The sequence below is a fragment of the Salvelinus namaycush genome, unplaced genomic scaffold (genome assembly GCF_016432855.1).
Source record: "Salvelinus namaycush isolate Seneca unplaced genomic scaffold, SaNama_1.0 Scaffold918, whole genome shotgun sequence".
Classification (NCBI taxonomy): domain Eukaryota; kingdom Metazoa; phylum Chordata; class Actinopteri; order Salmoniformes; family Salmonidae; genus Salvelinus; species Salvelinus namaycush.
This window is the reverse complement of record NW_024061662.1, coordinates 11490-39403: the sequence shown is the minus strand read 5'-3', so window position 1 is coordinate 39403 and position 27914 is coordinate 11490. Positions and strand designations below refer to the sequence as shown.

At 44.9% G+C, this 27914-nt stretch overlaps 1 protein-coding gene across 1 annotated transcript; it reads left to right on the top strand.

The window, feature by feature from the left end:
- Positions 1-1316: 1316 nt before the first annotated feature.
- LOC120043438 (ligand-dependent nuclear receptor corepressor-like protein) lies at positions 1317-27618 on the top strand. Its single transcript, XM_038988022.1, has 6 exons — positions 1317-1442; positions 23188-23253; positions 23412-23482; positions 25288-25414; positions 25571-25768; positions 27431-27618. Exons 1-6 carry the CDS (start codon positions 1346-1348, stop codon positions 27511-27513), a joined length of 642 nt encoding a protein of 213 aa, XP_038843950.1. The 5' UTR covers positions 1317-1345; the 3' UTR covers positions 27514-27618.
- Positions 27619-27914: the final 296 nt, after the last annotated feature.

Below are 27914 nucleotides of genomic sequence, written 5' to 3'. Positions count from 1 at the left end.
CCTTTATGGTTGTGAGTCTGGGGTCTGGGGTCCGCTCACCAACCAAGAATTCACAAAATAGGACAAACACCAAATTGAGACTCTGCATGCAGAATTCTGCAACAATATCCTCAGTGTACAACGTAAAACACCAAATAATGCATGCAGAGCCAATATCCGCTAATTATCAAAATCCAGAAAAGAGACGTTCAATTCTACAACCACCTAAAAGGAAGCGATTCCCAAACCTTCCATAACAAAGCCATCACCTACAGAGAGATGAACCTGGAGAAGAGTCCCCTAAGCAAGCTGGTCCTGGGGCTCTGTTCACAAACACAAACAGACCCCACAGAGCCCCAGGACAGCAACACAATTAGACCCAAACAAATCATGAGAAAACGAAAAGATAATTACTTGACACATTGGAAAGAAGTAACAAAAAAACAGAGCAAACTAGAATGCTATTTGGCCCTAAACAGAGAGTACACAGAGGCAGAATACCTGACCACTGTGACTGACCCAAACTTAAGGAAAGCTTTGACTATGTACAGACTCAGTGAGCCTTGCTATTGAGAAAGGCCGCAGTAGGCAGACCTGGCTCTCAAGAGAAGACAGGCTATGTGCACACTGCCCACAAAATGAGGTGGAAACTGAGCTGCACTTCCTAACTTCCTGCCAAATGTATGACCATATTAGAGACAGATATTTCCCTCACATTACACAGACCCACAAAGAATTCGAAAACAAGCCCGGTTTTGATCAACTCTACTGGGTGAAATACCACAGTGTGACATCACAGCAGCAAGATGTGTGACCTGTTGCCACAAGAAAAGGGCAACCAGTGAAGAACAAACACCATTGTAAATACAACCCATATTTATGCTTATTTATTTTCCCTTTTGTACATTAACTATTTGCACATCGTTACAACACTGTATATAGACATAATATGACATTTGTAATGTCTTTATTCTTTTGGAAGTTCTGTATGTTAAATGTTTACTGTTAATTTTTATTGTTTATTTCACTTTGTATATTATCTACCTCACTTGCTTTGGCAATGTTAACATATGTTTCCCATGTCAATAAAGCCCATTGAATTGAGAGAGAGAGAGACACAGAGAGAGAGAGACACAGAGAGAGAGAGAGAGAGAGAGACACAGAAAGAGAGAGAGACCCAGAAAGAGTAAAAGAGACAGAAAGAGACAGACAGACAGACAGAAAGAGAGAGAGAGACAGAGAGAGAGAGAGAGAGAGAGAGAGAGAAACAGAAACAGAGAGAGGTCAGTCGGGATGAGTGGAGGTTGACTCCTGGTGACGTCACGCAGAGACGGAGAGAGCAGGGGGAAAGGAGGAGGCAGACAGAATGGCTGCCCAGTGCCGCAGCTCCAAATGCACCGTAGAAAGGAAAGGATTCAGGCGGGAACTCGATACCTGGCGGCACAAACTGATCAACTGCGTGGGTAAGAAGATCCTAGGCATATTTTTTAATGGCTTTGACTTGGAAGCGATTACATCCCCAAAGTACAAAAGGGAAGATCCGCAACAAGAGTTAAACCCGGTTTAGCTGGAACGTTAGCCGCTAATGCTAGATACCTTTGCAATCTGCCTTAACTGCAGGTAACTAACGTTAGCATGTCCATGTCGGTTGGCTCCATTTTCTTTGTCCTGTCTTGGCTGTTTCAATGTATGTCCCGTAACCCCCCCGGCAGAAGTCGTATCCGTGATTTCTAGCAGCTAGCATGCTAGCTAGTTGGATCAGGTTAGCTAGCTAACATGTTTGTTATGGTTACCATTACTAGCTACCGTTCGAGTCGAGGGGCTTTATTGTCACGGGGGAAACATGTTTACATTGGCGAAACAAGTGAAATTAACAAACCCAAGTGAGAAAACACAACATTAACAAAAAAACATAGAAATGAACAGTAAACATTGCACTCAAACAGGTTTAAAAATAGATAGACATTTTCATACTAATTTGTATAGCTAACGTTTAGTTAGGATTGCGTTATATTGTCGATAAGTATCCCAGCTAACGTTTAATTGTTAGTAAAACATGTTAGAATAACAGTTTCGTGCTATACAGTTGTTTTTCTATGTTATGTTAGCTAGCCAGCTGTTAAATATGTAGCTAGACATTGACAACCGTGATTTGTACCGGCTAATGTTTAGGTTATTTTGGGGAAGGGGGTTGTGAGTGTAACGTTAGCTAGCTAGCTAATGTTACCAATAGGGTTGCCAGGTCAAGTTCAAATATTTAGCCAAATGACCAGCTAAAAGGCCTGAACTAGCCCACTTCTTTTTTTTATGCAAGAGAGGAGTTGCCACATTTGTACAATAAACACTTTTTCCATAATGTTATAGCGCAAAATTAAGGAATATCGACGTAACTTGTAATGATGTTAGAAGCAAAATTCGTTTTTCATGAAAATAAGTATTGCAAATGTAATAAACAAATGTTGACTATGTCGCAAGAGGAAGTATAATTCACCTTTATTTAAACTCACCAGATTTTTTAATCCATCCATGTATGTCGATTTAATTTGTTTGACTGCTTAATAAATAAGGCATGAGGGGGTATGGTATATGGCCAATATATCACGGTTAAGGGTTGTTCTTTAAACGCTCCGAATGGTCAAAAGAATGTCTGCAGTGGCCGAACAGCGTTTACTGTGATACGGCCTCAGCAGAAGTCAGGGGCATTCAGACTTCTTACGAGCAGAGCTGTTGTGAAGGAAGTGAGTTTGTGTTTATACAGGAACTCCCGCCCCCCACCTACCATCAACCTGTCATGTCAATGTGGAGCTATTACGGAGCCCTCCGCATTGTAACAACATTTGGGAGGGATGTGGTATGGAACTCAATTTGGCCTCTCCGCAATTGCCTCACTCCCTCCGTATGGCGCCTCCGACCACATTTTCGAATCGAGAATAAATTGGCATTAAGCGTGATGCTTAAAGTCAAGTGCAGCTGGCCCAGAACAGAGAGGCACGTCTTGCTCTTTATTGTAATCACAGGGCTGATATTAATACTATGCGTGCCAGTCTCTCTTGGCTAAGAGTTCAGGAGAGACTGACTGCATCACTTTTTGTTTTTATAAGAAACAATGTGTTGAAAATCCAAAATTGTTTGCATAGTCAACTTACACACAGCTCTGACACACACACACCCCTACCAGACATGCCACCAGGGGTCTCTTCATAGTCCCCAAATCACTCAGCTCTGACACACACACACCCCTACCAGACATGCCACCAGGGGTCTCTTCATAGTCCCCAAATCACTCAGCTCTGACACACACACACTTACCCCACCAGACATGCCACCAGGGGTCTTTTCACAGTCCACAAATCCAGAACAAATTCAACAAAGCGTACAGTATTATATAGAGCCCTTATTGCATGGAACTTCCTTCCATCTCATATTTCTCAAATGAACAGCAAACCTGGTTTCAAAAAACAGATAAAGCAACACCTGGTGGCACAACGCCTCTCCCCTATTGGACCTGGATAGTCTGTGTGTCTGTATTGATATGGAGGCTACGTGTGACTTTATAAAGAAGGTATGTAGTTCTGTCCTTGAGCTGTTCTTGTCTAATGATGTTCTGTGTTCTGTGTTCTGTGTTCCGTGTTCTGTGTTCTGTGTTCTGTGTTCCGTGTTCTGTATTATGTGTTCTGTGTTCTGTGTGGAATCCCAGGAAGAGTAGCTGCTGCTTTAACAACAGCTAATGGGGATCCTAATAAAATACCAAAATACCAAGTGCCTGGATACAGCCGTTAGCCGTGGTATATGGGGCCATCTACAACAAACCACCATGTTACGACTACAAACGGTTACAAATGGCCCATTTGCGAGATTGACTTGTCATTTCAATAGGCATAGACAACACATGATACTCACACAAGGCCTACCTCTTGTTTCAGAGACATAAACAACACATGACACACACACACACACACACACACACACACACTCTTGTTTCAGATAGTCTACAGTAGTCAAGATGTAAACTGAATGATGTAGCAGCCTCCATAGTTCAAATAAACAAATGTATTAAACATGAATAGCGAGGCCATTATTATTATTATTATTTGTTTTTGTTGAGATTCTTGATTTAACCTTTATTCAACTAGGTAAGTCAGTAAAGAACAAATTATTATTTACAATGACGGAACAGTGGGTTAACTGCCTTGTTCAGGGGCAGAACGACAGATTTTTACCTTGTCAGCTCGGGGATTCGATCTTGCAACCTTTTGGTTACTAGTCCAATGCTCTAACCACTAGGCTACCTGCCGCCCCGACTAGCATCACTACTCTGGACGCTTCTGACCTAGAATATGTGGACAACTACAAATACCTAGGTGTCTGGTTAGACTGTAAACTGTCCTTCCAGACTCACATTAAGCATCTCCAATCCAAAATTAAATCTAGAATTGTCTTCCTATTTTGCAACAAAGCCTCCTTCACTCATGCTGCCAAACATACCCTCGTAAAACTGACTATCCTACCGATCCTTGACTTAGGCGATGTCATTTACCAAAATAGCCTCCAACACTCTACTCAGCAAACAGGATGTAGTCTATCACACCCATAGTCCCGACACAAATCTAGGGTTGCTACCCGAGCAGGCTGGTCGTTCGTTCTATTGGTTTGGTTGCCAGAGACGCGACCCAGTCATTCAGTCTTTATGTTCTGTATCTATGGACACGACCCAGTCGTTCAGTCTTTTTGTTCTGTATCTATGGACTCGACCCAGTCGTTGTTCTGTATCTATGGACCCAGTCGTTCAGTCTTTATGTTCTGTATCTATGGACGCGACCCAGTCGTTCAGTCTTTATGTTCTGTATCTATGGACTCGACCCAGTCGTTCAGTCTTTTTGTTCTGTATCTATGGACTCGACCCAGTCGTTGTTCTGTATCTATGGACCCAGTCGTTCAGTCTTTTTGTTCTGTATCTATGGACGCGACCCAGTCGTTCAGTCTTTTTGTTCTGTATCTATGGACGCGACCCAGTCGTTCAGTCTTTATGTTCTGTATCTATGGACGCGACCCAGTCGTTCAGTCTTTTTGTTCTGTAACTATGGACTCGACCCAGTCGTTGTTCTGTATCTATGGACCCAGTCGTTCAGTCTTTTTGTTCTGTATCTATGGACGCGACCCAGTCGTTCAGTCTTTTTGTTCTGTATCTATGGACGCGACCCAGTCGTTCAGTCTTTATGTTCTGTATCTATGGACGCGACCCAGTCGTTCAGTCTTTTTGTTCTGTAACTATGGACGCGACCCAGTCGTTCAGTCTTTGTGTTCTGTATCTATGGACGTGACCCAGTCGTTCAGTCTTTTTGTTCTGTATCTATGCATACGACCCAGTCGTTCAGTCTTTTTGTTCTGTATCTATGGACGCGACCCAGTCGTTCAGTCTTTTTGTTCTGTAACTATGGACGTGACCCAGTCATTCAGTCTTTTTGTTCTGTATCTATGGGACGCGACCCAGTCATTCAGTCTTTTTGTTCTGTATCTGTGGACTCGACCCAGTCGTTCAGTCTTTTTGTTTGGATCTATGGACGCGACCCAGTCGTTCAGTCTTTTTGTTCTGTATCTATGGACGCGACCCAGTCGTTCAGTCTTTTTGTTCTGTATCTATGGGACGCGACCCAGTCGTTCAGTCTTTTTGTTCTGTATCTATGGGACGCGACCCAGTCGTTCAGTCTTTTTGTTCTGTATCTATGGACTCGACCCAGTCGTTCAGTCTTTTTGTTCTGTAACTATGGACGTGACCCAGTCATTCAGTCTTTTTGTTCTGTATCTATGGGACGCGACCCAGTCATTCAGTCTTTTTGTTCTGTATCTGTGGACTCGACCCAGTCGTTCAGTCTTTTTGTTTGGATCTATGGACGCGACCCAGTCGTTCAGTCTTTTTGTTCTGTATCTATGGACACGACCCAGTCGTTCAGTCTTTTTGTTCTGTATCTATGGGACGCGACCCAGTCGTTCAGTCTTTTTGTTCTGTAACTATGGACGCGACCCAGTCGTTCAGTCTTTTTGTTCTGTAACTATGGACGCGACCCAGTCGTTCAGTCTTTTTGTTCTGTAACTATGGACGCGACCCAGTCATTCAGTCTTTGTGTTCTGTATCTATGGACGCGACCCAGTCGTTCAGTCTTTTTGTTCTGTATCTATGTACGCGACCCAGTCGTTAGTTCTTTATGTTCTGTATCTACGGACGCGACCCAGTCGTTAGTTCTTTTTGTTCTGTAACTACGGACGCGACCCAGTCGTTAGTTCTTTTTGTTCTGTATCTACGGACGCGACCCAGTCGTTCAGTCTTTTTGTTCTGTATCTATGGACTCGACCCAGTCGTTCAGTCTTTTTGTTCTGTAACTATGGACGCGACCCAGTCGTTCAGTCTTTTTGTTCTGTATCTATGGACGTGACCCAGTCGTTCAGTCTTTTTGTTCTGTATCTATGGACGCGACCCAGTCGTTCAGTCTTTTTGTTCTGTATCTATGGACGCGACCCAGTCGTTCAGTCTTTTTGTTCTGTATCTATGGACGCGACCCAGTCGTTCAGTCTTTTTGTTCTGTATCTATGGACTCGACCCAGTCGTTCAGTCTTTTTGTTTTGTATCTATGGACTCGACCCAGTCGTTCAGTCTTTTTGTTCTGTATCTATGGACGCGACCCAGTCGTTCAGTCTTTTTGTTTTGTATCTATGGACTCGACCCAGTCGTTCAGTCTTTTTGTTCTGTAACTATGGACGCGACCCAGTCATTCGCTCTAAATGCTCCGTTCTTATCCGTTGATTGCTAGCTAACCGACTACGGCTAACGTACAGGGCAGCCAGAATAACAACAGTAGCTATATTTTTAATTGTTTTAAGATGTTTTCCAGTGACATTTATTTGGATGCATCCGTAACAGTTAGGTAACGAGGCCCGGATTTCGCCTGGCATAGAAAATGTGTTCTCTCGTCAGGACACTGTTGTTTAGAGGAGCTAGCCAACAACACAGCCAACAGCACAGCCAACAGCACAGCTAACAACACAGACAACAACACAGCCAACAACACAGCCAACAGCACAGCTAACAGCACAGCTAACAACACAGACAACAACACAGCCAACAACACAGCCAACAACACAACACAGCCAACAACACAGCCAACAACACAGCCAACAACACAGCCAACAACACAGCCAACAACACAGCCAACAACACAACACAGCCAACAACACAGCCAACAACACAGCCAACAACACAACACAGCCAACAACACAACACAGCCAACAACACAACACAGCCAACAACACAACACAACACAGCCAACAACACAGCCAACAACACAGCCAACAACACAACACAGCCAACAACACAACACAGCCAACAACACAACACAGCCAACAACACAACACAGCCAACAACACAACACAGCCAACAACACAACACAACAACACAACACAGCCAACAACACAACACAGCCAACAACACAGCCAACAACACAACACAGCCAACAACACAACACAACACAACAACACAACACAACAACACAGCCAACAACACAGCCAACAACACAACACAGCCAACAACACAACACAGCCAACAACACAGCCAACAACACAGCCAACAACACAACACAGCCAACAACACAACAACACAACACAGCCAACAACACAACACAGCCAACAACACAACACAACACAGCCAACAACACAGCCAACAACACAACACAACCAACAACACAACACAGCCAACAACACAGCCAACAACACAGCCAACAACACAACCAACAACACAGCCAACAACACAACCAACAACACAGCCAACAACAACAACACAACACAACAACAACACAGCCAACAACACAGCCAACAACACAGCCAACAACACAGCCAACAACACAACACAGCCAACAACACAGCCAACAACACAGCCAACAACACAGCCAACAACACAGCCAACAACACAACACAGCCAACAACACAGCCAACAACACAGCCAACAACCCAGCCAACAACCCAACCCAGCCAACAACCCAACCCAGCCAACAACACAACCCAGCCAACAACACAACCCAGCCAACAACCCAGCCAACAACACAACCCAGCCAACAACCCAGCCAACAACACAGCCAACAACAACACAGCCAACAACAACACAGCCAACAACAACACAGCCAACAACAACACAGCCAACAACAACACAGCCAACAACAACACAGCCAACAACACAGCCAAAAACAACACAGCCAACAACACAGCCAACAACACAGCCAACAACACAGCCAACAACAACACAGCCAACAACAACACAACAACAACAACACAGCCAACAACACACACAACAACAACAACACAACAACAACACAACAACAACAACACATACACAACAACAACAACACAACAACAACACAACAACAACACAACAACAACAACACAACAACAACACAACAACAACACAACACAGCCAACAACACAGCCAACAACACAGCCAACAACACAGGCAACAACACAGCCAACAACACAACACAGCCAACAACACAGCCAACAACACAGCCAACAACACAGCCAACAACACAGCCAACAACACAGCCAACAACACAGCCAACAACACAGCCAACAACAACACAACAACAACAACACAACAACAACACACACAACAACACAACAACAACAACACAACAACAACAACACAACAACAACACATCCAACACAACACAGCCAACAACACAGCCAACAACACAGCCAACAACACAGCCAACAACACAACACAGCCAACAACACAGCCAACAACACAACACAGCCAACACACAGCCAACAACACAGCCAACAACACAGCCAACAACACAGCCAACAACACAGCCAACAACACAACCCAGCCAACAACACAACACAGCCAACAACACAACACAGCCAACAACAACAACACAACAACACAGCCAACAACACAACCAACAACAACAACACAACAACACAACAACAACACAACAACAACACAACAACACAACAACAACAACACAACAACAACACAACAACACAACAACACAACAACAACACAACAACACAACAACAACACAACACAACACAACAACAACAACACAACAACAACACAACAACACTACAACACAACAACAACACAACAACAACACAACAACACAACAACAACACAACAACACAGCCAACAACACAACAACAACACAGCCAACAACACAACAACAACACAGCCAACAACACAACAACAACACAGCCAACAACACAACAACAACACAACAACAACACAACAACACAGCCAACAACACAACAACACAGTCAAATACCCAACAACACAGTCAAATACCCAACAACACAACAACACAGTCAAATACCCAACAACACAGTCAAATACCCAACAACACAACAACAACACAACAACACTACAATACAACAACACAACAACACTACAATACAACAACAACACAACAACACAACAACACTACAATACAACAACAACACAACAACACACAACAACACAACAACACAACAACACAACAACACAACAACAACAACAACACAACAACATACACAACAACAACACAACAACACATACACAACAACAACACAACAACAACAACAACACATACACAACAACAACAACACAACAACAACATACACAACAACAACAACACAATCCCTTCAAACTAAAGCTGGAAACACTGCAAAACAGCTACACTTCATTTTAACTTTTTTCTCAATTGACATTTTATTTTCCATAAAAATTATGCCAGCTGATTCATGATTTCGATTGGCTAAGAAATGCTGCCTCCGTCTCCAATAACTACTGACCGTAGCTAACTAGCCAGCTCACCTCGGAAGCTAATCGGCAAGCTAGCAAGCAAGAAAAGATGAAGGGATTGCAAAAGGGTTAGCATAATTCTCGCCCAATAAGTGTTTTTCTAAATATTAGCTATCTAACAAGTTTTCTGGAGACTTGTGGGAGGAGTGCTGATGACGTTGCCCACTGTATGCGCTTTCGGGAGCTCGATTTGAGTCCAGACTGAGGAGAAATCCGCACACAATACATCCCTGACCTCCTGAGATGGTCAGGCAGATCTCAACACAATCAGACCACAATGCACCTGTCTTTTTAATGCAATCTTTTGTATTCTGATAGCAGACGTTGCATGTTCGTGTCAAGTATAGACACGGCCTCTGGCATGTAGAATAAGACCACAAATAAGGAATCACGTCAGCTCTATTCATGCTATTTCTATCTGCAGCGTTCCACAATGAACATGGCAGAATTGGTAACCTGGTCTCAGAAAAAAACGTTTTACAAAGTAATTTTTTAAAATTTGTATTATTATTATTTATTTTTTATACACATCCGTGCCACTCCATTTAGTATGATATGTTACTTTACGTTGGTACTATAGAGCCCCACAGTGGAGGTGTCATAATACCCATAAAACCTAGTGGTCAAACAGGGAAATGTTTCCAATAGTTTTTTTCACCAATCATTTTTCCCATAGGGGAATTTTTAGAAACACTTAAAATAAGGGCTGTGTATCCTGTAAGCTTACCCAGGGTGTGACGTTTTGATAACCGTGTAAATCTCTCTAGTACAAGGTGACTTTTATCAATATATTCAGCTCTATTTACGCTCAGATTTGAAAATGTTAATTAGCATCAACGTAGACATCATGCCAGACTACAAACCCCTGCCAGCTCCAACAGGTCATCTCTAGGTGACACCTTTACTAACAGGTATTGATCCTGCAGGTCTCTAGGTGACACCTTTACTAACAGGTATTGATCCTGCAGGTCTCTAGGTGACACCTTTACTAACAGGTATTGATCCTGCAGGTCTCTGACACCTTTACTAACAGGTATTGATCCTGTAGGTCTCTAGGTGACACCTTTACTAACAGGTATTGATCCTGCAGGTCTCTAGCTGACACCTTTAATAACAGGTATTGATCCTGCAGGTCTCTAGGTGACACCTTTACTAACAGGTATTGATCCTGCAGGTCTCTAGGTGACACCTTTACTAACAGGTATTGATCCTGCAGGTCTCTAGGTGATACCTTTACTAACAGGTATTGATCCTGTAGGTCTCTAGCTGACACCTTTACTAACAGGTATTGATCCTGTAGGTCTCTATCTGACACCTTTACTAACAGGTATTGATCCTGCAGGTCTCTAGGTGACACCTTTACTAACAGGTATTGATCCTGTAGGTCTCTATCTGACACCTTTACTAACAGGTATTGATCCTGCAGGTCTCTAGGTGACACCTTTACTAACAGGTATTGATCCTGTAGGTCTCTAGGTGACACCTTTACTAACAGGTATTGATCCTGCAGGTCTCTAGCTGACACCTTTACTAACAGGTATTGATCCTGCAGGTCTCTAGGTGACACCTTTACTAACAGGTATTGATCCTGTAGGTCTCTATCTGACACCTTTACTAACAGGTATTGATCCTGCAGGTCTCTATCTGACACCTTTACTAACAGGTATTGATCCTGCAGGTCTCTAGGTGACACCTTTACTAACAGGTATTGATCCTGTAGGTCTCTAGGTGACACCTTTACTAACAGGTATTGATCCTGCAGGTCTCTAGCTGACACCTTTACTAACAGGTATTGATCCTGCAGGTCTCTAGCTGACACCTTTACTAACAGGTATTGATCCTGCAGGTCTCTAGCTGACACCTTTACTAACAGGTATTGATCCTGTAGGTCGTCACCTTTACTATCAGGTATTGATCCTGTAGGTCTCACCTTTACTAACAGGTATTGATCCTGTAGGTCTCTAGGTGATACCTTTACTAACAGGTATTGATCCTGCAGGTCTCTGATACCTTTACTACCAGGTATTGATCCTGCAGGTCTCTAGGTGACACCTTTACTAACAGGTATTGATCCTGCAGGTCTCTAGGTGATACCTTTACTAACAGGTATTGATCCTGTAGGTCTCTATCTGACACCTTTACTAACAGGTATTGATCCTGTAGGTCTCTATCTGACACCTTTAATAACAGGTATTGATCCTGCAGGTCTCTATCTGACACCTTTAATAACAGGTATTGATCCTGCAGGTCTCTGACACCTTTACTAACAGGTATTGATCCTGTAGGTCTCTATCTGACACCTTTAATAACAGGTATTGATCCTGCAGGTCTCTATCTGACACCTTTACTAACAGGTATTGATCCTGTAGGTCTCTAGGTGACACCTTTACTAACAGGTATTGATCCTGCAGGTCTCTAGGTGACACCTTTACTAACAGGTATTGATCCTGCAGGTCTCTAGGTGACACCTTTACTAACAGGTATTGATCCTGCAGGTCTCTAGGTGACACCTTTACTAACAGGTATTGATCCTGCAGGTCTCTAGCTGACACCTTTACTAACAGGTATTGATCCTGTAGGTCTCTAGGTGATACCTTTACTAACAGGTATTGATCCTGTAGGTCTCTAGGTGACACCTTTACTAACAGGTATTGATCCTGCGGGTCTCTAGCTGATACCTTTACTAACAGGTATTGATCCTGCGGGTCTCTAGGTGACACCTTTACTAACAGGTATTGATCCTGTATGTCGTCACCTTTACTACCAGGTATTGATCCTGCAGGTCTCTCGGTGACACCTTTACTAACAGGTATTGATCCTGTAGGTCTCTAGGTGACACCTTTACTAACAGGTATTGATCCTGCAGGTCTCTCGGTGACACCTTTACTAACAGGTATTGATCCTGTAGGTCTCTAGGTGATACCTTTACTAACAGGTATTGATCCTGCAGGTCTCTAGTTGATACCTTTACTACCAGGTATTGATCCTGTAGGTCATCTGTAGGTGACACCTTTACTAACAGGTATTGATCCTGCAGGTCTCTAGGTGACACCTTTACTAACAGGTATTGATCCTGCAGGTCTCTAGGTGGCACCTTTACTAACAGGTATTGATCCAGCAGGTCTCTAGGTGACACCTTTACTAACAGGTATTGATCCTGTAGGTCTCTAGGTGGCACCTTTACTAACAGGTATTGATCCTGTAGGTCTCTAGGTGGCACCTTTACTAACAGGTATTGATCCAGCAGGTCTCTAGGTGACACCTTTACTAACAGGTATTGATCCTGCAGGTCTCTAGGTGATACCTTTACTACCAGGTATTGATCCTGCAGGTCTCTAGGTGACACCTTTACTAACAGGTATTGATCCTGCAGGTCTCTAGGTGGCACCTTTACTAACAGGTATTGATCCTGCAGGTCTCTAGGTGACACCTTTACTAACAGGTATTGATCCTGCAGGTCTCTAGGTGGCACCTTTACTAACAGGTATTGATCCAGCAGGTCTCTAGGTGACACCTTTACTAACAGGTATTGATCCTGTAGGTCTCTATCTGACACCTTTACTAACAGGTATTGATCCTGCAGGTCTCTAGGTGGCACCTTTACTAACAGGTATTGATCCAGCAGGTCTCTAGGTGACACCTTTACTAACAGGTATTGATCCTGTAGGTCTCTGGGTGATACCTTTACTACCAGGTATTGATCCTGCAGGTCTCTAGCTGATACCTTTACTAACAGGTATTGATCCTGTAGGTCTCTAGCTGATACCTTTACTAACAGGTATTGATCCTGTAGGTCGTCACCTTTACTAACAGGTATTGATCCTGTAGGTCGTCACCTTTACTAACAGGTATTGATCCTGCACATCATCTCTAGCTGATACCTTTACTAACAGGTATTGATCCTGCAGGTCATCTCTAGCTGATACCTTTACTAACAGGTATTGATCCTGTAGGTCTCTAGGTGATACCTTTACTAACAGGTATTGATCCTGCAGGTCTCTAGGTGATACCTTTACTAACAGGTATTGATCCTGTAGGTCTCTAGGTGGCACCTTTACTAACAGGTATTGATCCAGCAGGTCTCTAGGTGACACCTTTACTAACAGGTATTGATCCTGTAGGTCTCTAGGTGACACCTTTACTAACAGGTATTGATCCTGCAGGTCTCTAGGTGACACCTTTACTAACAGGTATTGATCCTGCAGGTCTCTAGGTGACACCTTTACTAACAGGTATTGATCCTGCAGGTCTCTAGGTGACACCTTTACTAACAGGTATTGATCCTGTAGGTCTCTAGGTGACACCTTTACTAACAGGTATTGATCCTGCAGGTCTCTAGGTGACACCTTTACTAACAGGTATTGATCCTGCAGGTCTCTAGGTGACACCTTTACTAACAGGTATTGATCCTGTAGGTCTCTAGGTGACACCTTTACTAACAGGTATTGATCCTGCAGGTCTCTAGGTGATACCTTTACTAACAGGTATTGATCCTGCAGGTCTCTAGGTGACACCTTTACTAACAGGTATTGATCCTGCAGGTCTCTAGGGGACACCTTTACTAACAGGTATTGATCCTGCAGGTCTCTAGGTGACACCTTTACTAACAGGTATTGATCCTGCAGGTCTCTAGGTGACACCTTTACTAACAGGTATTGATCCTGCAGGTCTCTAGGTGACACCTTTACTAACAGGTATTGATCCTGCAGGTCTCTAGGTGACACCTTTACTAACAGGTATTGATCCTGTAGGTCTCTATCTGATACCTTTACTAACAGGTATTGATCCTGCAGGTCTCTAGGTGACACCTTTACTAACAGGTATTGATCCTGTAGGTCTCTAGGTGACACCTTTACTAACAGGTATTGATCCTGTAGGTCTCTAGCTGATACCTTTACTAACAGGTAATGATCCTGCAGGTCTCTAGGTGACACCTTTACTAACAGGTATTGATCCTGCACATCATCTCTAGCTGATACCTTTACTAACAGGTATTGATCCTGCACATCATCTCTAGCTGATACCTTTACTAACAGGTATTGATCCTGCAGGTCATCTCTAGCTGATACCTTTACTAACAGGTATTGATCCTGCACCTCTTCTCTAGCTGACACCTTTACTAACAGGTATTGATCCTGTAGGTCGTCACCTTTACTAACAGGTATTGATCCTGCAGGTCTCTAGCTGACACCTTTACTAACAGGTATTGATCCTGCAGGTCTCTAGGGGACACCTTTACTAACAGGTATTGATCCTGTAGGTCTCTAGGTGACACCTTTACTAACAGGTATTGATCCTGCAGGTCTCTAGGTGATACCTTTACTAACAGGTATTGATCCTGCAGGTCTCTAGGTGACACCTTTACTAACAGGTATTGATCCTGCAGGTCTCTAGGGGACACCTTTACTAACAGGTATTGATCCTGTAGGTCTCTAGGTGACACCTTTACTAACAGGTATTGATCCTGCAGGTCTCTAGGTGATACCTTTACTAACAGGTATTGATCCTGCAGGTCTCTAGGTGACACCTTTACTAACAGGTATTGATCCTGCAGGTCTCTAGCTGATACCTTTACTAACAGGTATTGATCCTGTAGGTCATCTGTAGGTGACACCTTTACTACCAGGTATTGATCCTGCAGGGCTCTAGTTGATACCTTTACTAACAGGTATTGATCCTGTAGGTCATCTGTAGGTGACACCTTTACTACCAGGTATTGATCCTGCAGGGCTCTAGTTGACACCTTTACTAACAGGTATTGATCCTGCAGGGCTCTAGTTGATACCTTTACTAACAGGTATTGATCCTGTAGGTCATCTGTAGGTGACACCTTTACTACCAGGTATTGATCCTGTAGGTCATCTGTAGGTGACACCTTTACTACCAGGTATTGATCCTGCAGGTCTCTAGCTGATACCTTTACTAACAGGTATTGATCCTGTAGGTCATCTGTAGGTGACACCTTTACTACCAGGTATTGATCCTGCAGGGCTCTAGTTGACACCTTTACTAACAGGTATTGATCCTGCAGGTCTCTAGGTGACACCTTTACTACCAGGTATTGATCCTGCAGGTCTCTAGTTGATACCTTTACTAACAGGTATTGATCCTGCAGGTCTCTAGTTGATACCTTTACTAACAGGTATTGATCCTGTAGGTCTCTAGGTGACACCTTTACTAACAGGTATTGATCCTGCAGGTCTCTAGGTGACACCTTTACTACCAGGTATTGATCCTGTAGGTCTCTAGGTGACACCTTTACTAATAGGTATTGATCCTGTAGGTCATCTCTAGGTGATACCTTTACTAACAGGTATTGATCCTGCAGGTCTCTAGGTGACACCTTTACTAACAGGTATTGATCCTGTAGGTCTCTAGGTGATACCTTTACTAACAGGTATTGATCCTGCAGGTCTCTAGGTGACACCTTTACTAACAGGTATTGATCCTGCAGGTCTCTAGCTGATACCTTTACTAACAGGTATTGATCCTGTAGGTCTCTAGGTGACACCTTTACTAACAGGTATTGATCCTGCAGGTCTCTAGCTGACACCTTTACTAACAGGTATTGATCCTGTAGGTCTCTAGGTGACACCTTTACTAACAGGTATTGATCCTGCAGGTCTCTATCTGATACCTTTACTAACAGGTATTGATCCTGTAGGTCTCTAGGTGATACCTTTACTAACAGGTATTGATCCTGTAGGTCTCTAGGTGACACCTTTACTAACAGGTATTGATCCTGTAGGTCTCTAGGTGACACCTTTACTAACAGGTATTGATCCTGCAGGTCTCTAGGTGACACCTTTACTAACAGGTATTGATCCTGCAGGTCTCTAGGTGATACCTTTACTAACAGGTATTGATCCTGCAGGTCTCTGATACCTTTACTAACAGGTATTGATCCTGTAGGTCTCTAGGTGACACCTTTACTAACAGGTATTGATCCTGTAGGTCTCTAGGTGACACCTTTACTAACAGGTATTGATCCTGCAGGTCTCTAGGTGACACCTTTACTAACAGGTATTGATCCTGCAGGTCTCTAGGTGACACCTTTACTAACAGGTATTGATCCTGCAGGTCTCTAGGTGACACCTTTACTAATAGGTATTGATCCTGTAGGTCTCTAGGTGACACCTTTACTAACAGGTATTGATCCTGTAGGTCTCTAGGTGACACCTTTGCTAACAGGTATTGATCCTGCAGGTCTCTAGGTGACACCTTTACTAACAGGTATTGATCCTGCAGGTCTCTAGGTGACACCTTTACTAACAGGTATTGATCCTGCAGGTCTCTAGGTGACACCTTTACTAACAGGTATTGATCCTGTAGGTCTCCAGGTGACACCTTTACTAACAGGTATTGATCCTGCGGGTCTCTAGGTGACACCTTTACTAACAGGTATTGATCCTGTAGGTCTCTAGGTGACACCTTTACTAACAGGTATTGATCCTGCAGGTCTCTAGGTGATACCTTTACTACCAGGTATTGATCCTGCAGGTCTCTAGTTGATACCTTTACTAACAGGTATTGATCCTGTAGGTCTCTAGGTGACACCTTTACTAACAGGTATTGATCCTGCAGGTCTCTAGGTGACACCTTTACTAACAGGTATTGATCCTGTAGGTCATCTCTAGGTGATACCTTTACTAACAGGTATTGATCCTGCAGGTCTCTATCTGACACCTTTAATAACAGGTATTGATCCTGCAGGTCTCTATCTGACACCTTTACTAACAGGTATTGATCCTGCAGGTCTCTAGGTGATACCTTTACTAACAGGTATTGATCCTGCAGGTCTCTAGGTGATACCTTTACTAACAGGTATTGATCCTGCAGGTCTCTAGGTGACACCTTTACTAACAGGTATTGATCCTGTAGGTCTCTAGGTGACACCTTTACTAACAGGTATTGATCCTGTAGGTCTCTAGGTGACACCTTTACTAACAGGTATTGATCCTGCAGGTCTCTATCTGATACCTTTACTAACAGGTATTGATCCTGTAGGTCTCTAGGTGATACCTTTACTAACAGGTATTGATCCTGCAGGTCTCTAGCTGATACCTTTACTAACAGGTATTGATCCTGTATGTCGTCACCTTTACTAACAGGTATTGATCCTGTAGGTCGTCACCTTTACTACCAGGTATTGATCCTGTAGGTCGTCACCTTTACTAACAGGTATTGATCCTGTAGGTCGTCACCAGGTGATACCTTTACTAACAGGTATTGATCCTGTAGGTCTCTAGGTGACACCTTTACTAACAGGTATTGATCCTGTAGATCTCTAGCTGATACCTTTACTAACAGGTATTGATCCTGTAGGTCGTCACCTTTACTAACAGGTATTGATCCTGCAGGTCGTCACCTTTACTAACAGGTATTGATCCTGCAGGTCATCTCTAGCTGATACCTTTACTAACAGGTATTGATCCTGTAGGTCGTCACCTTTACTAACAGGTATTGATCCTGTAGGTCGTCACCTTTACTAACAGGTATTGATCCTGTAGGTCGTCACCTTTACTAACAGGTATTGATCCTGTAGGTCGTCACCTTTACTAACAGGTATTGATCCTGCAGGTCGTCACCTTTACTAACAGGTATTGATCCTGCAGGTCTCTGACACCTTTACTAACAGGTATTGATCCTGTAGGTCTCTATCTGACACCTTTAATAACAGGTATTGATCCTGCAGGTCTCTATCTGACACCTTTACTAACAGGTATTGATCCTGTAGGTCTCTATCTGACACCTTTAATAACAGGTATTGATCCTGCAGGTCTCTATCTGACACCTTTACTAACAGGTATTGATCCTGCAGCTCTCTAGGTGACACCTTTACTAACAGGTATTGATCCTGCAGGTCTCTAGGTGACACCTTTACTAACAGGTATTGATCCTGCAGGTCTCTAGGTGATACCTTTACTAACAGGTATTGATCCTGCAGGTCTCTAGGTGACACCTTTACTAACAGGTATTGATCCTGCAGGTCTCTAGGTGATACCTTTACTAACAGGTATTGATCCTGCAGGTCTCTGATACCTTTACTAACAGGTATTGATCCTGCAGGTCTCTCGGTGACACCTTTACTAACAGGTATTGTGTCAATTTAAATCTTGCACGAGACAGTTCACAGAATTGTCAATTTAAAGAAATGTTGCCAATTTATTAGTTTCTAAATTTAGGTAACATTAGTTAATCCAGAGATTCTTACCTTTGCCTCGATTCAGCAGTCTAGTCCAGAACATCATGGCATTTGTAATTCTTTATGATAGCCACATTAGGAGCTAATTAGCATTTAATTTTGGGGGGGGGTTAAATACAGAAAAAAATTGATAAAAGTACCTTTGTCATAAAGAGATTTACACGATTATCAAAACGTCACGCCAGGGTAAGCCTGGCGTAAAACTCCAAAACAAATGGTGGAAAAACGATTGGAAGGTTTTATGGGTATTATGACTCATACTGTGGTACTGCTATATAATACGAATTGTAGGATGTATAGTAATCCTACGTCCTGATCGCACCAGTTTGCTTTGACCTGTTTTAGTATGATATATTACGTTACACTGCTTTAGTATGATATGCTACATTAGGGGGTTAAGGTTAGGTTAAAGGGTTAGGAGAACGGGTTAGCTAACATGCTAACTAAGTAGTTAAAGGGTTAGGAGAACGGGTTAGCTAACATGCTAACTAAGTAGTTAAAGGGTTAGGAGAACGGGTTAGCTAACATACTAACTAAGTAGTTAAAGGGTTAGGAGAACGGGTTAGCTAACATACTAACTAAGTAGTTAAAGGGTTAGGAGAACGGGTTAGCTAACATGCTAACTAAGTAGTTAAAGGGTTAGGAGAATGGGTTAGCTAACATGCTAAGTAGCTAAAAAGTAGTAAGTAGTTGCTGAAGTCGTCCCTGATGATATTTGAACAAGCAACTTTTTGGGTTGTTCAACGTTTTGCGTTATACGCCCACCCATCCAAACGTAACATATACTAATTTGAGTGTCTAGGATTTACGTTTACTATGTTACGTCTAGTCTAGTAAACTAACATTAAGTAACACACAGAATACCTTCCTAATATTGAGTTGAGCCCCCTTTTTGCCCTCAAAATTCGTCAGGGCTTGGACTCTACAAGGTGTCAAAGCGTTCCGCAAGGATGCTGGCCCATGTTGACTCCAATGCTTCCCACAAGTTGGCTGGATGTCCTTTGGTTGGTGAACCATTCTTGATACACACGGGGGAAACGGTTGAGCGTGGAAAAACCCAGCAGCGTTGCAGTTCTTGACTCAAACAGGTACGCCTGGCACCTACTACCATACCCCTGTTCAAAGGCACTTAAATCTTTTGTCTTGCCCGTTCACCCTTTGAATGGCACACATACACAATCCATGTCTCAAAGCTTAAAAATCCTTTAACCTGTCTCCTCCCCTTCATCTGCACTGATTTTGAAGTGGATTTAACAGATGACGTCAATAAGGGATCATAGCTTTTACCTGGTCAGTCTGGGTTTTATACACTCAGTGTATACTAAATGGAGTGGCATGTATTTTAGTAAAAATATTATACGTTTTGCTCTGAGACGAGGCTGGAGTTGAAGACTGTTGTCGTAGCTATTCTACTACGTTTTGCTCTGAGACCAGGCTGCAGTTGAAGACTGCTGTCGTAGCTATTCTACTACGTTTTGCTCTGAGACCAGGCTGTAGTTGAAGACTGCTGTCGATAGCTATTCTACCACGTTTTGCTCTGAGACCAGGCTGGAGTTGAAGACTGCTGTCGATAGCTATTCTACCACGTTTTGCTCTGAGACCAGGCTGCAGTTGAAGACTGCTGTCGTAGCTATTCTACTACGTTTTGCTCTGAGACCAGGCTGTAGTTGAAGACTGCTGTCGATAGCTATTCTACCACGTTTTGCTCTGAGACCAGGCTGGAGTTGAAGACTGCTGTCGATAGCTATTCTACCACGTTTTGCTCTGAGACCAGGCTGGAGTTGAAGACTGCTGTCATAGCATAGCTATTCTACTAAAAGCTATATGTCTCTTATCTTATAACTTAGCTTGCTAGCTAGTGTACACTGAGTCAAAAGGCCAGGTATCTAGTTTAAAACACAGTGTATTTAAACTGGTTGGTTTAGATGCTCCTTAATGAATATTCTTACCATTCAAACTGGTGTCCTTTTTTTCTCTTATTACATTGGTACGTTTTCGCTGCCAGACAGTCATGGTGTTATTACACACACACACACACACACACACACACACACACACACACACACACACACACACACACACACACACACACTAGTGGCGGCTGCTCAGGGGAGGAATGGTTCGTAATAACGGCTGGAACTGGAGTCAATGGAATGGAATCAATCACATGGAAACCACAGGGTTGACTCCAGCCGTTATTATGAGCCAGTCCTCACCTCAGCAGCCTCCTCTGACACTCACTGGTTTCCTGCTTATGAGCCAGTCCTCCCCTCAGCAGCCTCCTCTGACACTCACTGGTTTCCTGCTTATGAGCCAGTCCTCCCCTCAGCAGCCTCCTCTGACACTCACTGGTTTCCTGCTTATGAGCCAGTCCTCCCCTCTGCAGCCTCCTCTGACACTCACTGGTTTCCTGCTTATGAGCCAGTCCTCCCACTAAGCAGCCTCCTCTGACACTCACTGGTTTCCTGCTTATGAGCCAGTCCTCCCCTCAGCAGCCTCCTCTGACACTCACTGGTTTCCTGCTTATGAGTAAGTCCTCCCCTCAGCAGCCTCCTCTGACACTCACTGGTTTCCTGCTTATGAGCCAGTCCTCCCCTCAGCAGCCTCCTCTGACACTCACTGGTTTCCTGCTTATGAGCCAGTCCTCCCCTCAGCAGCCTCCTCTGACACTCACTGGTTTCCTGCTTATGCCTCTCCTCTAACCACTAGGCTACCTGCCTCCTCTAACCACTAGGCTACCTGCCTCCTCTAACCACTAGGCTACCTGCCTCCTCTAACCACTAGGCTACCTGCCTCCTCTAACCACTAGGCTACCTGCCTCCTCTAACCACTAGGCTACCTGCCTCCTCTAACCACTAGGCTACCTGCCTCCTCTAACCACTAGGCTACCTGCCTCCTCTAACCACTAGGCTACCTGCCTCCTCTAACCACTAGGCTACCTGCCTCCTCTAACCACTAGGCTACCTGCCTCCTCTAACCACTAGGCTACCTGCCTCCTCTAACCACTAGGCTACCTGCCTCCTCTAACCACTAGGTTACTAGTCCTGTCCACTAGGCTACCTGCCTCCTCTAACCACTAGGCTACCTGCCTCCTCTAACCACTAGGCTACCTGCCTCCCCTAACCACTAGGCTACCTGCCTCCTCTAACCACTAGGCTACCTGCCTCCTCTAACCACTAGGTTACTAGTCCTGTCCACTAGGCTACCTGCCTCCTCTAACCACTAGGCCACCTGCCTCCCCTAACCACTAGGCTACCTGCCTCTCCTCTAACCACTAGGCTACCTGCCTCCTCTAACCGCTAGGCTACCTGCCTCCTCTAACCACTAGGCTACCTGTCTCCTCTAACCGCTAGGCTACCTGCCTCCTCTAACCGCTAGGCTACCTGCCTCCTCTAACCACTAGGCTACATGCCTCTCCTCTAACCACTAGGCTACCTGCCTCCTCTAACCGCTAGGCTACCTGCCTCCTCTAACCACTAGGCTACATGCCTCTCCTCTAACCACTAGGCTACCTGCCTCCTCTAACCGCTAGGCTACCTGCCTCCTCTAACCACTAGGCTACCTGTCTCCTCTAACCACTAGGCTACCTGCCTCCTCTAACCACTAGGCTACCTACCACCTCTAACCACGAGGCTACCTGCCTCTCCTCTAACCACTAGGCTACCTGCCTCCTCTAACCACGAGGCTACCTGCCTCCTCTAACCACTAGGTTACCTGCCTCCTCTAACCACTAGGCTACCTGCCTCCTCTAACCACTAGGCTACCTGCCTCTCCTCTAACCACTAGGCTACCTGCCTCCTCTAACCACGAGGCTACCTGCCTCCTCTAACCACGAGGCTACCTGCCTCCTCTAACCACTAGGCTACCTACCACCTCTAACCACGAGGCTACCTGCCTCTCCTCTAACCACGAGGCTACCTGCCTCCTCTAACCACGAGGCTACCTGCCTCTCCTCTAACCACGAGGCTACCTGCCTCCTCTAACCACGAGGCTACCTGCCTCCTCTAACCACTAGGCTACCTGCCTCCTCTAACCACTAGGCTACCTGCCTCCTCTAACCACTAGGCTACCTGCCTCCTCTAACCACTAGGCTACCTGCCTCCTCTAACCACTAGGCTACCTGCCTCCTCTAACCACGAGGCTACCTGTCGTTGACAGTATATTCCTTTGTGTTGTGCAGGGTTCGAGAGCATTCTGGAGGGAATCTATGGCCCGTTGCTGCTCAGAGACCTCAATATTTTTGATGGTGAGTGTCAGTGTGTGGTGTGTATTTGCGTACACGTATTTTTGTGTTATACATGAGTCTTGTCTTTGACGTGAGCGTGTGTGTGTATACATGTTTGCTCCCAGTTGGTGCGACTGAGACTTTAGTGTGTGTGTGTGTGTGTGTGTGTGTTTCCCCAGACTGTGAACCAGAGGAGCTAGAGGACTGGGCAGTGAAGGCCAGTTGTTCCTTCTGCAGCCTGCTGATCAATGTAAGTTCAACTTCATGATACAAACGCACTGCTATTTTCTGTCTTGATTTACTTCCAGCTGTCACGGAAACGCTTTCAGTTAGTTCCAGCTCTCACGGAAACGCTTTCAGTTAGTTCCAGCTCTCACGGAAACGCTTTCAGTTAGTTCCAGCTCTCACGGAAACGCTTTCAGTTTAGTTCCAGCTCTCACGGAAACGCTTTCAGTTAGTTCCAGCTCTCACGGAAACGCTTTCAGTTTAGTTCCAGCTCTCACGGAAACGCTTTCAGTTTAGTTCCAGCTCTCACGGAAACGCTTTCAGTTAGTTCCAGCTCTCACGGAAACGCTTTCAGTTAGTTCCAGCTCTCACGGAAACGCTTTCAGTTAGTTCCAGCTCTCACGGAAACGCTTTCAGTTAGTTCCAGCTCTCACGGAAACGCTTTCAGTTTAGTTCCAGCTCTCACGGAAACGCTTTCAGTTTAGTTCCAGCTCTCACGGAAACGCTTTCAGTTTAGTTCCAGCTCTCACGGAAACGCTTTCAGTTAGTTCCAGCTCTCACGGAAACGCTTTCAGTTAGTTCCAGCTCTCACGGAAACGCTTTCAGTTTAGTTCCAGCTCTCACGGAAACGCTTTCAGTTAGTTCCAGCTCTCACGGAAACGCTTTCAGTTAGTTCCAGCTCTCACGGAAACGCTTCCGTTAGTTCCAGCTCTCACGGAAACGCTTTCAGTTAGTTCCAGCTCTCATGGAAACGCTTTCAGTTTAGTTCCAGCTCTCACGGAAACGCTTTCAGTTAGTTCCAGCTCTCACGGAAACGCTTTCAGTTTAGTTCCAGCTCTCACGGAAACGCTTTCAGTTAGTTCCAGCTCTCACGGAAACGCTTTCAGTTAGTTCCAGCTCTCACGGAAACGCTTTCAGTTAGTTCCAGCTCTCATGGAAACGCTTTCAGTTTAGTTCCAGCTCTCACGGAAACGCTTTCAGTTTAGTTCCAGCTCTCACGGAAACGCTTTCAGTTAGTTCCAGCTCTCACAGAAACGCTTCAGTTTAGTTCTCATGGAAACGCTTCAGTTAGTTCTCATGGAAACGCTTCAGTTAGTTCCAGTTCTCATGGGAACGCTTCAGTTTAGTTCTCATGGAAACGCTTCAGTTAGTTCCAGTTCTCATGGGAACGCTTCAGTTTAGTTCTCACGGAAACGCTTCAGTTTAGTTCTCATGGAAACACTTCAGTTTAGCTCTCACGGAAACGCTTTCAGTTAGTTCCAGCTCTCACGGAAACGCTTCAGTTAGTTCCAGCTCTCACGGAAACGCTTCAGTTTAGTTCTCATGGAAACGCTTCAGTTAGTTCCAGCTCTCACGGAAACGCTTCAGTTTAGTTCTCATGGAAACGCTTCAGTTAGTTCTCATGGAAACGCTTCAGTTAGTTCCAGCTCTCATGGAAACGCTTCAGTTTAGTTCTCATGGAAACGCTTCAGTTTAGTTCTCATGGAAACGCTTCAGTTTAGTTCTCATGGAAACGCTTCAGTTTAGTTCATTTATATCAGATTTACTGGGTTTCTCTGTCAGTCACTGAATGTTTGGAGCTGTCGTCGTCCAGGTGACGTTGGTTGTGTTCCGCTGCTCAGACGTTGCGTGCATCAACCAATGGTTACGTGCCACGTCATCGACTGCGCATCATGGATTTATGATGTTGTTAGCTGATACATAAAATATGGATCCAGACGTTGTAAGATCTGGCAGGCGTCAGCGCCGTCTGGGCAGAGGAACGCGCCCTACGCCGTCTGGTGTGGCTTGTATGTGTTGTTATGACATTGTCTCTTCCTCTTCTAATAGGACCATGTCCCAGTGGCCGCCTCCCCCCTGCCCTCCCCCTCAGACGACACGCCCTCCCAAGCCCCTTCCCTCTCGGACAGCAGCCTATCAGCTCACAGGTTCCTCCACGCTGTGTTCCATAAGAAAGGTGAGTCCCCGTCCAACCAGAACAGAGACGATGGCTGGCATTTACACTCTAATGCTAACAACGCCACGTAGCATCGTTGGCTACCTGGTTCATACATGCTAGAGAAATGTACGTAGACAGTGTATATACCTGTGATTGATTGTCTGTCCATGCCAGAGCTGGCGTCCAGCGGAGACCCTAACGTTCCTCTGGTGGCCCAGGAACTGATGAGGAGGATGGTCAGGCAGTTCGCTATGGAGTACGCCTCCAAGACACACCTTACCACCTCTACCATCACAGGCTCCCAGCGGTCTGACCTCGACACACCGCTAGACCTCACTGTGACACGGAACCAGGAGGAGGAACCCACAACAGGTAGAGAACCCGACAGGACTTAGAACCCACACCAGGTAGAGAACCCAACAGGACTTAGAACCAAAAGGACTTATAACCAATACCAGGTAGAGAACCCAACAGGACTTAGAACCAATACCAGGTAGGGAACCCAAAATGACTTATAACCAATACCAGGTAGAGAACCCAACAGGACTTAGAACCCAATACCAGGTAGAGAACCCAACAGGACTTAGAATCCAATACCAGGTAGAGAACCCAACAGGACTTAGAATCCAATACCAGGTAGAGAACCCAACAGGACTTAGAACCCAATACCAGGTAGAGAACCCAACAGGACTTAGAATCCAATACCAGGTAGAGAACCCAACAGGACTTAGAACCCAATACCAGGTAGAGAACCCAACAGGACTTAGAACCCAATACCAGGTAGAGAACCCAACAGGACTTAGAACCCAATACCGGGTAGAGAACCCAACAGGACTTAGAACCAATACCAGGTAGGGAACCCAACAGGACTTAGAACCAATACCAGGTAGGGAACCCAACAGGACTTAGAACCAATACCAGGTAGGGAACCCAACAGGACTTAGAACCAATACCAGGTAGGGAACCCAACAGGACTTAGAACCCAATACCAGGTAGAGAACCCAACAGGACTTAGAATCCAATACCAGGTAGAGAACCCAACAGGACTTAGAACCCAATACCAGGTAGAGAACCCAACAGGACTTAGAACCCAATACCAGGTAGAGAACCCAACAGGACTTAGAATCCAATACCAGGTAGAGAACCCAACAGGACTTAGAACCCAATACCAGGTAGAGAACCCAACAGGACTTAGAACCCAATACCAGGTAGAGAACCCAACAGGACTTAGAACCCAATACCGGGTAGAGAACCCAACAGGACTTAGAACCAATACCAGGTAGGGAACCCAACAGGACTTAGAACCAATACCAGGTAGGGAACCCAACAGGACTTAGAACCAATACCAGGTAGGGAACCCAACAGGACTTAGAACCAATACCAGGTAGGGAACCCAACAGGACTTAGAACCCAATACCAGGTAGAGAACCCAACAGGACCTAGAGCCACACATCTCTGACTAGTTGTCTGGCCTCTGACTAGTTGTGTGACCACTGACTAGTTGTGTGACCACTGACTAGTTGTATGGCCTCTGACTAGTTGTCTGACCACTGACTAGTTGTCTGGACTCTGACTAGTTTTCTGACCTCTGACTAGTTGTCTGGACTCTGACTAGTTGTCTGACCACTGACTAGTTGTGTGACCTCTGACTAGTTGTCTGACCACTGACTAGTTGTCTGGCCTCTGACTAGTTGTCTGACCACTGACTAGTTGTCTGACCACTGACTAGTTGTCTGACCACTGACTAGTTGTGTGACCTCTGACTAGTTGTCTGACCACTGACTAGTTGTCTGACCACTGACTAGTTGTCTGACCACTGACTAGTTGTCTGACCACTGACTAGTTGTCTGAACTCTGACTAGTTGTGTGAACTCTGACTAGTTGTGTGAACTCTGACTAGTTGTCTGACCACTGACTAGTTGTCTGGCCTCTGACTAGTTGTCTGGCCTCTGACTAGTTGCGTGACCTTTAACTAGTTGTCTGACCTCTAACTAGTTGTCTGACCTCTAACTAGTTGTCTGATTCCTCCCGTAGCGGACAGTGTGCTCGACCTCTCCAAGCGGAACTCTGCCAGCTCCGCCTCCACGTCACCCACCATTCACAAAGCCTCAGGGTGAGTGTCTCTCCTCTCATTGGTCCATAATGTCCATACTAGCACGCTACTTAGTATGCATAGCCAATAGATGCCGTCGTTACTATTTACCATGCCTTGACAATACAATACTTCACTTTTAAGTACCATACTATTTAGCTTGTACGGCAGGGGGGGGGGGGGGGGGTCTGTAACCTCAGCTATTCAGACTGACACACAGAAACAAGTGGAACTAGTTACTGGGGGGGGGGGGGGGGTCTGTAACCTCAGCTATTCAGACTGACACACAGAAACAAGTGGAACTAGTTACTGGGGGGGGGGGGGGGGTCTGTAACCTCAGCTATTCAGACTGACACACAGAAACAAGTGGAACTAGTTACTGGGGGGGGGGGGGGGGGGTCTGTAACCTCAGCTATTCAGACTGAC